This window comes from Odontesthes bonariensis, chromosome 18 (genome assembly GCF_027942865.1).
Source record: "Odontesthes bonariensis isolate fOdoBon6 chromosome 18, fOdoBon6.hap1, whole genome shotgun sequence".
Classification (NCBI taxonomy): Eukaryota; Metazoa; Chordata; class Actinopteri; order Atheriniformes; family Atherinopsidae; genus Odontesthes; species Odontesthes bonariensis.
In genome coordinates, this window is record NC_134523.1 from 4,503,605 (window position 1) to 4,516,195 (window position 12,591).

At 43.8% G+C, this 12,591-nt stretch overlaps 1 protein-coding gene across 2 annotated transcripts in view; it reads left to right on the top strand.

The window, feature by feature from the left end:
• The window catches only part of LOC142367973 (hippocalcin-like protein 1), a 46,313-nt gene extending 35,040 nt beyond the window's left edge, over positions 1–11,273 (top strand). For both annotated transcript variants that reach the window (XM_075449998.1, XM_075449997.1), the window contains 4 exons: positions 816–984; positions 5,068–5,349; positions 9,877–9,982; positions 10,568–11,273. In XM_075449998.1, coding sequence (XP_075306113.1) covers positions 889–984; positions 5,068–5,349; positions 9,877–9,982; positions 10,568–10,665 — 582 coding nt within the window. In that variant the 5' untranslated portion in view covers positions 816–888 and the 3' untranslated portion in view covers positions 10,666–11,273. The remainder of the gene's footprint in view (positions 1–815; positions 985–5,067; positions 5,350–9,876; positions 9,983–10,567) is intronic.
• Positions 11,274–12,591: the final 1,318 nt, after the last annotated feature.

The following is a 12,591-nucleotide window of genomic DNA, read 5'->3' on the forward strand; positions in this document are numbered from 1 at the left end:
ACATACAACAGTAACATAGTTTTAATGAGTGAATTATAATAGTTAAAAACCATCAAAAACCACACCTGAATCTTCTTTTTGGGGTTCAGTTGAATGTCTTTAAATGTTGTGTTAGTGTGTTTATTATCACGAAGGATATTGCAATAAATCAATCATCTCCTGACGAATATAAATGGCTTAAATACGTGATAGATAATAGGAGAGTTAATAGGGGTTACAAAGCAAAGTGTTCTGTCTCATTGTAAATGTTTCGTTGCCTAATTGAGTCACTAAAATCGCATTTTGTCCGACAGGTTGTGCGGAGATGCAGATTAAAAGATGGGAGCACACGAACGCTCACACCACACAGCTGAGTTAACGCACAGCTGGACAGATAAACCCCATCCAAATGTGATCAGCGGGCTTGAGCTTGACCTCACTGGGGAGTGTTCGGGATTATGTTTTTGCGCCCGTAATACGGCACTTCAGGACTAGCTGACTTGCATAATATCTTGTGTCATGCGGATTGGGACAGAGTCCTGTGAAAAGGCTCGTGCTGGTTTTGTTCAGATGTGAAGATAGTCGCCGTGTCTGTTTGTCAGTCTTTTATGGAACAGCTTTAAACGACATTTTCTCTGTTAGTGAAAGTCTGGTCTTGTTTTCCTTGTTGGAGAAGATGCTGTGAAAATGTAATGATCTCTTCCTTTCTGACCCGTCCGTCTGTTTTATCTGTTGCTGAATAGCTCTGATTACCAGCAGCATTGCGTCTCTCATTGTTCATACTCCTCTCTTCTTAATTGTTTTTGACCTTCTGTGTCCTTTCCTCTGACTGACAGGTGTGAAAAGCGGCCTGGCTCGTGCTCTAGACGCCGTCATTGTCAAGGAAACCGAAAAAGCTATCCCGTTGCCATGGGGAAACAGAACAGCAAACTGCGGCCAGAGATGCTGCAGGATCTCCGGGAGAATACGGAGTTCTCAGACCACGAACTGCAGGAGTGGTACAAGGTACACACTGAATACCTCTGCGAAATATTGAAAATAATCATAGGGATTGTGACCAAGTGTTGATTTTTGGTGAATGTCTCCATATTATTCTGGACTAAACATATATTTCAACAATTAAATACATGATTTAATCGATTTTACGCAAAAACACAAATACTCGCACTGGTACTGCAACCACTGCACCCACGACTATGAATAACTGAATAATGACATCACAATTCTCTTTTTTTCAGTGATATTGCACACACACGTAAGGAGAGAGATAAAATGAATAAACACGTACAGTTGTGCTGTCTCTCCGTACAGCTCCCTCAGCAAAGACACCATAGGGCTAGCCGACTGCTTCCGAAAAGTGTCATGATTATAAACAGATTTACACACTGTTAGAAGTGTCAAAATCAAGTGTTAAAAATCATTAAAAAAAAACACCATTCAAAACCGGCTGCACCCAGATGTGACCAGGTTGAACCACTCGTCTGTTAGCTGTGCGTAAGGTAACGTGACGTAGTGACGTGACGTGGCGGGCGGTGTTCAGGTGTCACTGACGGCTGGGATTTCTGGCTGGTTGCTACAGTATTGATGCGACACTTTTAAAAAATATTTTAATATTTGTGCTTGCTGCATGTGACTTGACTCGAGTCCAGAGGGTTAAGTCCAAGTAGAGTCCAAGTCTTTTTTTTTATTTGGTCAAGCAAGTCTTTGCACCAACCAAAAGTGGGGGGTTAGTGACAGGGCTGTTTTATGCCAACTGTTTTTTAGCTAACAACGCACAGGCGTACTGATCGGTTGAAAGTAAGCTCGAGCCAGTTTTAGCCAGGCCACTTTAGTCTTTTCCACAGCAAAGCAAAGCTAAAGGTGTAACAACAGCGCTAACACATCCAAGAGCAGCCCACAACTCAGAGACTGCCCCCAAGGGGCAGAAAAACGTTATGACATCTAGATGTGCGTCGAACGGAGAGCGTACGGAGAACTACGAGCCGCGCTTTACTCGAGGGATTTCTTTCTTTTCCGTCTTTGAAGAGTCATAAAAAAACAGCTTGATGGAAACTGTTTGTGGTTTTTAACATTTTAAAATCACAGACCACCTTAAAAATGGGCCATGGCGAATGCTGCATTATAAACTCTACACCTAAGACAGAATCACTGTAGTTTTTCTGTCACACTTACTTGGGGACTGCACAACAAACTAGTGAACAGTTCAGATTTTTTACCTCCAACAGACACAGCCGGTGGAGGTCCTGCTTCCAGGGCCTCTAGGATAGAAATAGAGAGTAGAATGGCCAATGAGCCTCTGGGCATGCGTCAGAACCGCCGCCATCTTGGTACATGGTTCCAATCCTAGCATGCTAGTCAATCGTCAATAACAGCATTCCGCACACCTCGGCTGTTGTACAATTTACGTTAACATCTCGCATTAAAAGTGGGTTTCATGTGGTATATCATGTTGGTGTGTTTGTTTATTGTTGAACGGGCCCTTCAGGTAAGAGTTCACGTGACTTAAAACACGATAACGGGCCCTCCAAGAAAGCATTTAAGTGGTAAGGATCTTGTTTGGGCGAAGTGCCCGATTTGTGACAGAACAGCTGACTTACGTATATGTTTGTTTTTTTTTTTACACCGTAGTTTGTGAATAAATACCCGCGGAGCTATTCCGTAAGCTGAGTTTTGCACTAGAAGGGTAACGTTTCGGCCAGTGTACGAAACGTTGTTTAAATAAATTCAGCATTGGACAAGAGTGTGCGGTATCTTCCAAAAGACTGTACAGTAACATTTTAGGCTTAACCAAGCTGATCTGTCATTTTAGGAGTTCGTATGAATTAAAGAAAAGGTAATCAGGCCTACGTTATGAGCAGAAATATAGGCTATGTTGACCAACATTGGCTTATATATCATTTTACCCATGTAAATGCTTAACATTTGTAATGAACGAGGATAAAAAAAAACACCGGCTGTCAAATATGTCAATTTACGCCGATTTAATTCCGTATGTCTGCTTTGTTCCGGTCGATGTTCATTAATTTCAATGCAGCGCTCGGCGGCACTAGACATGTTCCAAGATGGCGGTCTGTTGACGCCACCGTTCCAAAGGCCGTTGCGTTCATTGGCCATTCTACTCTCTATTTCTATGGGCCTCTAGGAACGGGCATGTTGTTGTCGTTGTTCTTTAGCTCTATTTTGGACTCCACCAGTGCTCAAGGGCCCAGTTGCACAAAACTGATTAAGTTTTGTTCCTTAAATATTAGGGGTGGGACGATATGCTTTGGTCATGATTCGATTGTATCACGATTCTTGATAATTGCAATTCTACAAGTATTGTGATTTGATATAATCAGTAATTGCAATTTTCTTCCTCCTTAAAAAACAAACAAGTTGAATCATACACTTCTAGAATGAATGTCGTTCCCATAAACAATGCACATCAGTCTGTGTCAGTCAGTCCAGCAGCTGACGTTTATTTCAACTGAGTCAAAAAGAGGTACTTAACATGTACAACATCTTTCACAATTACAAAATTAATTGAAATGTCCACACAGCACAAATGTGGGCTAGTCTTAACATAACTTAATGTAATGAATTAATGAAGTTTTTCTGGACACGGATATGACGTAATATAATCAATTTAGGGGAGAAAAATCGATTTTTAAAATCATCCCATAATGTCCATGAATCATTTTTTTCGCCCACCCCTATTAAATATAAAACATTTCATATCTTAAAGTTGAAGGACTCACATAGCCATGATCAAACTTCACATTTACACAGCTTTGGAGGGTAAAGAGAATTTAGATTTTCTTTGTTTTCGAACCTCTGAGCATCTAATGCCTGCTTTTTTACTGTGTTGTATTAAGGTAAAAACAAGTTCTACCAAGCTGTGTTTTAGTTCACAAATCAACATTTAGGAGATGAGTGCAGGCTTTTACGAAACAGAGCAAACATACCGCCTTGTAATAAGCGGAATGGTAAAATATATCGAGTGCACTAAGATTAATCTACCAGGATGGCCTTGCTCGTTCTGAGGGTACATGCTCCATCAGTGACCTGGCAGCAGCCTCGCATGGTTTGTCTCTGTCAGCGGCAGAGCACCATCCACACCCGGTCTGTTATCCACTGGATTACATCTTGACATGATGAAGTACCACGGTGACCCGACTACATCAATTATCCTATCTTGTGTGCACGGTTAGTTTCCTTTATTATCCCTTCAGAAATTCTTTTTTTGTCCGGGGTTTATATTCAGATTCCGAGTGCGACAGCAGCAGAAAAGGCACGACGGTTACAGGCAATTTAACGAGTCAGGACTCCACAGCAGCCGCGTCGCCGACAATCAGGAGCTGATTTACAACGCTCCACACAAGAGCACAGGTGAAAAAATGAACAGTAACGGAGAAGTGGTTTACTCTCTGTCAGCAGAAGCCTCTCCATGGAGTTTAATCATTGTAATCCTCCCCTGTGTGCGTCTCATAGCTGTATGGCTTCATCCATGGATTAGACCTTCCAAACAACTGTTTTGAACCCTTGACCTCAGGTCTCCCCACAGTGACGATGGCCACCGCTCTCGCCAGATTAACAGCTGGAGATGCCACATATATTCCACGGGATGTTGAGGAACTCGAGGTCTCTGAGAATTGATCCAGCGTTTCATTTTTTTTTTGGAGGGGGTGGGGATTTATTGGCTATAAATCTGCGCTTTGAGTCCGGGAGCCTAGCTAAACACCGTGATGCTCTCTCGCGGCCCAGAAAATGTCACGGGCACAAGCAATAAAAGAAGTTTTATGAAGAGCACAGTCGCGGGGACTCTCGGTTCTCACTTGTAATATGTTATATGATGTTCAAAACGTAATTCCAGTCCTCCGAGAGCGACAGCGACTTTGTCACCTCGCTGCGGCGGTCTTAAGGTCTGTCAAGTGAGCTTCACTCCAGCTAACAGAGACGGAGACGGATATGACTTTTGCCTCCCTTTTCTTGCAGGTTACGTTTGTTGCGGGTTCAACAAACTTGTAAACTGATTATTCGTTTTGATTTATTTGGGCCATGTAAACTCACAGTATATTAAAGGACTTTTGTCTTGTGTGTTTCTCGCAGGGTTTCTTGAAGGATTGCCCCAGTGGAACCTTGAATGTGGAGGAGTTCAAGAAGATCTACGCCAATTTCTTTCCCTACGGCGACGCCTCAAAGTTCGCTGAGCACGTCTTCCGAACGTTCGACACCAACGCCGACGGGACAATAGACTTCCGGGAGTTCATCATCGCCTTGAGCGTGACGTCACGGGGAAAGCTGGAGCAGAAGCTGAAGTGGGCCTTCAGCATGTATGACCTGGACGGAAACGGGTACATCAGCCGTGACGAGATGCTGGAGATCGTACAGGTGAGCGGTGGCAGCTGGATGAAAAGATTTGCAGGGAAGTAATGCTGGGTCATGTTTTAAAAAGTTCCGTTTCGTGTTCCACTGTTGGAGCAGTTCTCCCTCTGGCAGTATCACATGTGGAAACCTTCCACTTTTGGAAAACAGAATGCTTCATCGGAGAATATCCTGCACTTTCCAAAAGCTTAGCAACGGAAGCAAAAGTGTTCAGGCTTTTGGAAATATGTCATCTGGAGTTTCACCTCTTTTGGTGCACACATAAAGCCATTATCAATACTGATACCAATGCTGATTGTTTGAGATTTCCTCACGGAAGCCAAATATCCTTTTTATTTCCCTACAAATGTCCGCGCTCTCTGGTTGGTTAAGCCTAGCGTGGTGGGACTCTGTCAAAGCATTTATCTTCACATTTCACTTTCTTGCCTGCTTTTAACTGACTGACACACACCGGCTGATGTAAGGCCACGACAAAGAGAGAGGAAAAAACACTTTCAGATGTGATCTGTTTTGTGCTCGCACAGAATTTTCACTGATACACTGAGAGAGGCGAGGCTTTTGTTGGAGGTTGGGTAACTCTCAGCAGGTCAATACTAAGACCTCCTGAATGAAGCAAACAACGATGAACATCACACAATGACGGCACTGATGATGGCAATCAAACTGAACCGAATGTTCATTTAACTAAACGCAGCTGAGCTACATTTATAGCCCGACGAGGCTACATAATCATACTTCTGTCCTTGACCCAGCATACAAGCATGGAAAGTCATTTCATTGACTGAATTATGTCCCATTATGCCCTCCTTAGGCTTGTTAGTATTGGGCCTTTTCTGATTGACCAATTTCATAGCGGACACAAACAAATTAGCTGGCAGGTTTGCTTTTCGTTATGGGGAGGTCATTGGTCGGACATTCAGCCTCCTGCCCGAACCGCTGGGGACTGGGTGCACCTGAAGATGGAACCGTTGCCCCCCCCCCCCAGCCAAACACATAACTCACTCAGCCCTGCCTACACTGACAAACTTCACATAGGCAATGAGGTTATCTTCTTCACAGGTGTTCTGATACACATCTATTGAAAAGACATTGGTAGACTGAGTGATTTTTATAGTTGTGCAAGTGAAAAAAAACACACACACACACAACATGTGCGTCTAATGACACCTGAAGGCCTGTTTTATTTCTCATTCGTAACCTTGCACTGTGATCAACAACTTGCTGCGAACGTCAGTAACGTCCCGCTGAGAATGGTGTAGCGGGGATCCGAAGCGGGCGTTGTACATGTCGTATGGACGTCCCTTGTTTGCAGCGTCTGTGTCGTACGCCTTGCTTCTTTTTCAAATCAAATCAAATCAAACTTTATTTACATAGCACTTTTCATTCTAAAAAGCAACAACCACACTGCACACATACCACCCCCAACATAAGCAACATCAAAATCTCTTCAAATTTTGCGTGACTGAACTCCGCGCCGTTCAGAAACTGCAGAGCGTGCCCGCAGCACCAGTTTGGGTTTAGTCGAACAGACAAATGCCATCCATTTTCTATACCCGCTGAATCCGTCGGTCGGGTCGCGGGGGGGCTGGAGCCTATCCCAGCGGTCAATGGGCGAGAGGCGGGGTACACCCTGGACAGGCCGCCAGTCCATCACAGGGCCACACAGAGACAAACAATAACACGCATGCTTTAGATCAATTAGATCAAGTACAATTCCAGTCGGTCTAACATGTTGACGTGTATTGTGAAAGCTTGAGTAGGACTACCAGCAAATGATGGCCATTTTCCCACAACACAGCCGGCTACGTTTTTCTTTCATGGCTTCGTAACGCGTTGGCACCTTCAATGCCGTCAGCCGCCAACTTATGAAAGGCAAGCGTAAGATTTTAGCTCCCCCTCTGAGGCAAATAGGATGTTCCTCATACGGTAGATGTCATGTGGGGATTGTTTAGTCCCAAAATAATGTCCTAAATCTTAAGGTTGCCAAAGTTCACTTTGATCTGAATAATGCCTATGCATCCAGTGAGGAATTTTGCCCCAATAAGTGATGAAATGCTTTTTGAACCAACCGAAAACGCCTCCTATTTAAAGGCTCTGGCACATGTGTTGTGCTCAGTTTTCATCAGCTTGCAGGTGCGCTCCAAAGTGCAACAGTAACTACTTGTCATGTCAAAAATATAGCATGAGGGTCATTCTGTATGTCGTGCGTGCATGCGCGCGTCTTTGTCTGGTTCTCATGGATTAGCAAGTTAAATTTAACCAGAGTTTATCCCTGAGTGTGCAGAATGCCGGGATTATCCCTCACAGAGGTTACGTTAAAGAGAGGAGCGAGGAGGGCGTCAATGTGTAATTGTGCGCTGAGACTGAGACAGAGGAGACTGTCATCATGACTGAAGAGGTTTGATTTGTTTTGCACCTCGTTACTGGACAAAGAAGAGCACTGTTTCACCCTCCTCAGTACGATCAATGAAGCACGTCTGCGGTTGCTTGAACCAAAATCACCCGGTCGCTCAGATGCTAAAATGAAATCGGTACCGTGGCAGGTTCCCCATCTTGTGAAAACCCCTTCAAAACCCCTGTGAAATCTGCTTTTAAGTCATAACAGTACAGTTCCTCCAGTGAACCTCCGATATCTGTCTCAATTCTGAACGAGCCTGCTAGCTTTTAGGTAGCCTTAAAGGAAAATTGTAAAATTCAAAAGACGTCCAAATCAAGCTAAATGTCTTAACTGCTCACTTATGGGTTTGTTCAGTTGTGTTGTGAGGTGGTGAGCCGAGGTCCGAATCTTTATTTAAAGAAAGTTGGTTCCCATCAGGCACAACTGAAGATGTGTTTTTTTTTTCAAAGACTCGCTCGAGCAGACCTGATGGCACCAAGACTGTTGCAGGTTAAAGAAGCCACAGCTGAAACATCTCAGCATACTTACAGATAGTAGCTGTTGCTCATTCGTGTGGATACTCTTGTTTTCCTCTTTCTCTTTGTCTTTGGGAAAGCTGCGAACTTGAATCCAGATCTTACCAGATCTTTAAAGTAGGTTGGGAACACCTCGGAGGAACGAGAACACGTGACATGTTACATGGTGTCATTACTGATCTAACGCAAACTGAGCCTAAATGCAGAAGCAGCGTGGCTTACAGCTTCTGTAGGAATTAAGTGCTGCTACTCAAATGCACTTATTGACTGCTTAGCAGCTGGTTTACACATCATGACGCAGATAATTGGTTTAAGCAGAGGTTTGCTGGAGCATTCAGGCGTGTGTTAACACAATGCCAAGGAGGAAAGACATCAGCAAATCAAATCAAATTTATTTATAGCACATTTCTTGTACAAACAATTCAAAGTGCTTTACATAAAATAAAAGCATTGCAGCAGGGAGTGGAAGAAGCATTAAAAATACATAAAAGAATATAAAGAGAAACAAATAAAATCATTTAAATGAATTTAAAAACAAGCAACAGTCAAGATAAGTTAAAAGATATCGTGCAGATTTCATGCATAGACACATGAGAAAAGAAATGTTTTTAACCTGGATTTAAAAATGTCTCCATTTGGTGAAAGTTTAATCTCTGTTTAATCAGCAGTGACCTTAGAGAAGCAACTGTTGCTGCCCATCAATCTGGAAGGGTCACAAGGCCATTTCCAAACCATTTGGCGTCCATCGTTCTATAGTGAGAAAGATTTTACACAAAATAAAAAAAACATTCAAGAGAGCTGCTAATCTTCCCAGGAGTGGACGTCCCAGGGTCCAAAACCCCAAGAGCTACATCTCAGACTCTACAGGCCTCAGTTTAACAAGTTAAATGTTAAAGTTCATGACAGTACAATTAGAAAAAGATGGAACAAGTACGGCTTGTTTGTTCGGGTTGGAGGAGAGAGCCTCATACCAACTGTCAAGCACGGTGGTGGAGGGCTGATGATGTGGGCTTGTTCTGCAGCCACAGGACCTGGACACCTCGCAGCACTGACCTAATCTCAGGACCTGGTAAGGACCAAATGGCTTCCTTTTCCTAACAGGCGGGAGCTGAGAGAGGGTGCACTCTTTTTTTTCACGGCCGTACTTTCTGCAATGCAAACCTTCCTCCCCGGTACATCGATCTGCAGCCAGTTTAACCAGGCACACTCCCAGCGGAGGAAGTTTAATGGGCACGTAAGCTGAATTTAGATCCGTAGCCGAGGCCAGCTGATACTCTGAGCTTTTCTGCGCACACTCGCAGGTTAATTTAATGCTACCAGGGGACTGGAGGCGCTCGTATCAGTCAACGGATAAAGATGTATCAGATCAATACTGTAAGCTCTGCTCGTAAACTCCGACCCTCAAACGGACACTGCTGATACACGTAACTCATGCCTCTGAAGCATTGTGTTTGGAACAAATCAAGAGCTGCAGTGTATTTTTCAGCTCAGTTGTGTTTTCACTCTTTCCTGCTGAGTCTCCTTAATGGCTCCCTGCTGTCTTGAATTCACTTATCTTTCTCTTCTCCTGCCACCACCCACTCTGTCTCTCCCCTCCTCCTCTCTCTCTCTGTCTCTCAGGCCATCTACAAAATGGTGTCATCTGTGATGAAGATGCCAGAAGATGAATCCACGCCAGAGAAGAGGACGGATAAGATCTTCAGACAAATGGACCTCAATAATGATGGTGAGCGGAGGAAATGGCTGCACAGAGGGACGCGGCGGAGGGGGGCGAACGTGACAGGCTATTTGACGACAATCTTCGGAGTCGGCTCGTTTTATTTGGAACGAGAGATTTTTGCAGAGAATTTCAAAGAGCCACCCGACAGGATCATCGGAAAAGCACATAATAAAAAGGCAAAAAAAGATGTTGCGATGTTGTTTAGAGTGCTGATTAAAACAGATTAGAACTGTTAGCAACTCATTCAACCTTGCACGGGATTGAAAACAGTACAAATGAGAATGGGCGGTGGGTTTCCCCGACTGGCGAAGTCATTTTGTTGGAATATGAATTGTTCTTCCCATGAGGTCGCTCCACTATAACTTGTTAATTCAACAGACTGTGGCGGTTTGTGTTCTGTCGTATAGTTGCTCCACTCAAGGATCTGAGTTAAAGGGATAGTTCGCCTCTTTTGACATGAAGCTGTATGACATCCCATATTAGCAACATCATTTATGAACATCTTCTTACCCCCTGCTGCGTCCTGTGAGCTGAGTTCCAGCCTAATAATGTTTTTCTTTCTAATTTGCTTTGTCCCCATCTGTTCTGCAGGCAAATTATCCCTGGAGGAGTTCATCAAAGGTGCCAAAAGCGACCCCTCCATCGTTCGGCTACTTCAGTGCGACCCCAGCTCGGCCTCCCAGTTCTGAACCACCCTGCAGCGAGCTCGTTTTTTGTTTTGTTTTGGTTTTTTTCCCCCCCTCACCCTCTCTTTTGCTTCTCAGTCGGTTAAATCAATGCATGATGGTTCGCGTCGCTCATATCATGTATTTTATTGTTGTGATGTGGAGGGGTTTAGGAGGAGAATGACAAAGCGTCATCACTTTCATTTTGCTTTTATATTTGGGAAAATGTTGGGACATTTCTACATTGTACGATCGGTCTGAAGAGGCGCCCGCTAATGTTCCTGGATCTGGAATGTGGGATCAGTTTATCCTCCAACAAACATGTATATCATGTATATATTGTATGTCTGTGTATATCATAACATGAAGTACATTTGTCATTTATTTACTGTACCACGCACACTCTCTGGCATTGAAAAGCAGTATTATGTAGCGTTGCTTCCTTGTCCGAATGGGTGGAGATGGGGTGGGGATGGGGGTGGGGGATTTTACTGCTATATGATCTTTCACTCAGAAAAAGAAGGCCTAAGATCCCATTAGGTTTTTATAGATACCTACTGGCATTTTGTCTGTTTTTTTTTTTTCTAATTTTAAATGTTTGTTTTTTTCTCTTCACTTGTACATAGCGTTTTCCTCTTATTTGTTTCGATCCTTAATATTATGCTCCCAACTTTGATATGTTGTTCGAGACGACTGTACTCCTGTTTACAGCAGCCGAGCGAGGAAAAAGTGGGAGTTATGGTTGATCTCTTTGGGATTTACCGATTTGTTCTCGATGAGGGAGAGGAAATTCCTGGTGAAATAGGGGGAACCCGTAATGCATTCGATCAATGACACATATCGCTTTAGCCGCCATGTGTTTTCAAAAGTACGGCTGTGCATTTGGTCCGAATGCGAGCGTGCATGTGAACATAACACTGTGTGCTTGAGGCTAACTTTTACAGTATTACCATGTTGTGTTGTTTCCTAATTTGTAAGTATCTTAAAGGGACAGTTCGCCTCTTTTGACATGAAGCTGTATGACATCCCATATTAGCGATATCATTTCTGAACATCTTCTTACCCCCTGCTGCGTCCTGTGAGCCGAGTTCCAGCCTCGTTTTGGTGTTGATGAAGGTAGTCCGGCTAGTTGGCTGGGGTTTAAAGAATAAAGCTTCTTGCTTCTCAAAACAATATGCGTTCAACAGAGTAATACATTTGCATCACAAAATCGCTGTCCAGGAAAAAGTCAGACCTCACATCGCTTGGCCCTATTTTCTCTCCCTTCATATCACTGCGTGCAGCCGACAGTTACGGTGTTTGCTGCTCGGAAGCAGGGGACTGCTCGCTCTGCACTTCGGTCTGCACGCGCAGTGATACGAAGGGAGAGAAAATAGTTCCAAGCGATAGTGAGGTCTGACTTTTTCCTGGAAAACAATTTTGTGATGCAAATGTATTACTCTTTTGAACGCATATTATTTTGAGAAGCAAAACGCTTTATTTTTTAAACCCCAGCCAACTAGCCGGACTACCTTCATCAACACCAAAACGAGGCTGGAACTCTGCTCACAGGACGCAGCAGGGGGTAAGAAGATGTTCATAAATGATGTTGCTAGCATGGGATGTCATACAGCTTCATGTCAAAAGAGGCGAACTGTCCCTTTAAAACTCTTCAATATCGAGCAGTGAACTTAAGGTAGTTGTAACCTGTCACTATACTGCATGATCCTACGAACCAGACGGCGGCAAAATTCACAGCAGCGTACGCACGGTGGCATCTTTTTGTAGCTCCGCAGTCTCCTCGGAAATGCTTAGATATTTCTCTAGCTTTGGGGCAAACCCTGTCCTCTCTTCTGGTTTTTTTTCCCTCTTGACAGAGAACTCACAAAGGGCTTGTTCACCACACCGTAGCTGAATGCTTTTCTGAGCTCCTGGATTAGTCTGCTGGCAGAGCAGTAAGATGAAGGGACA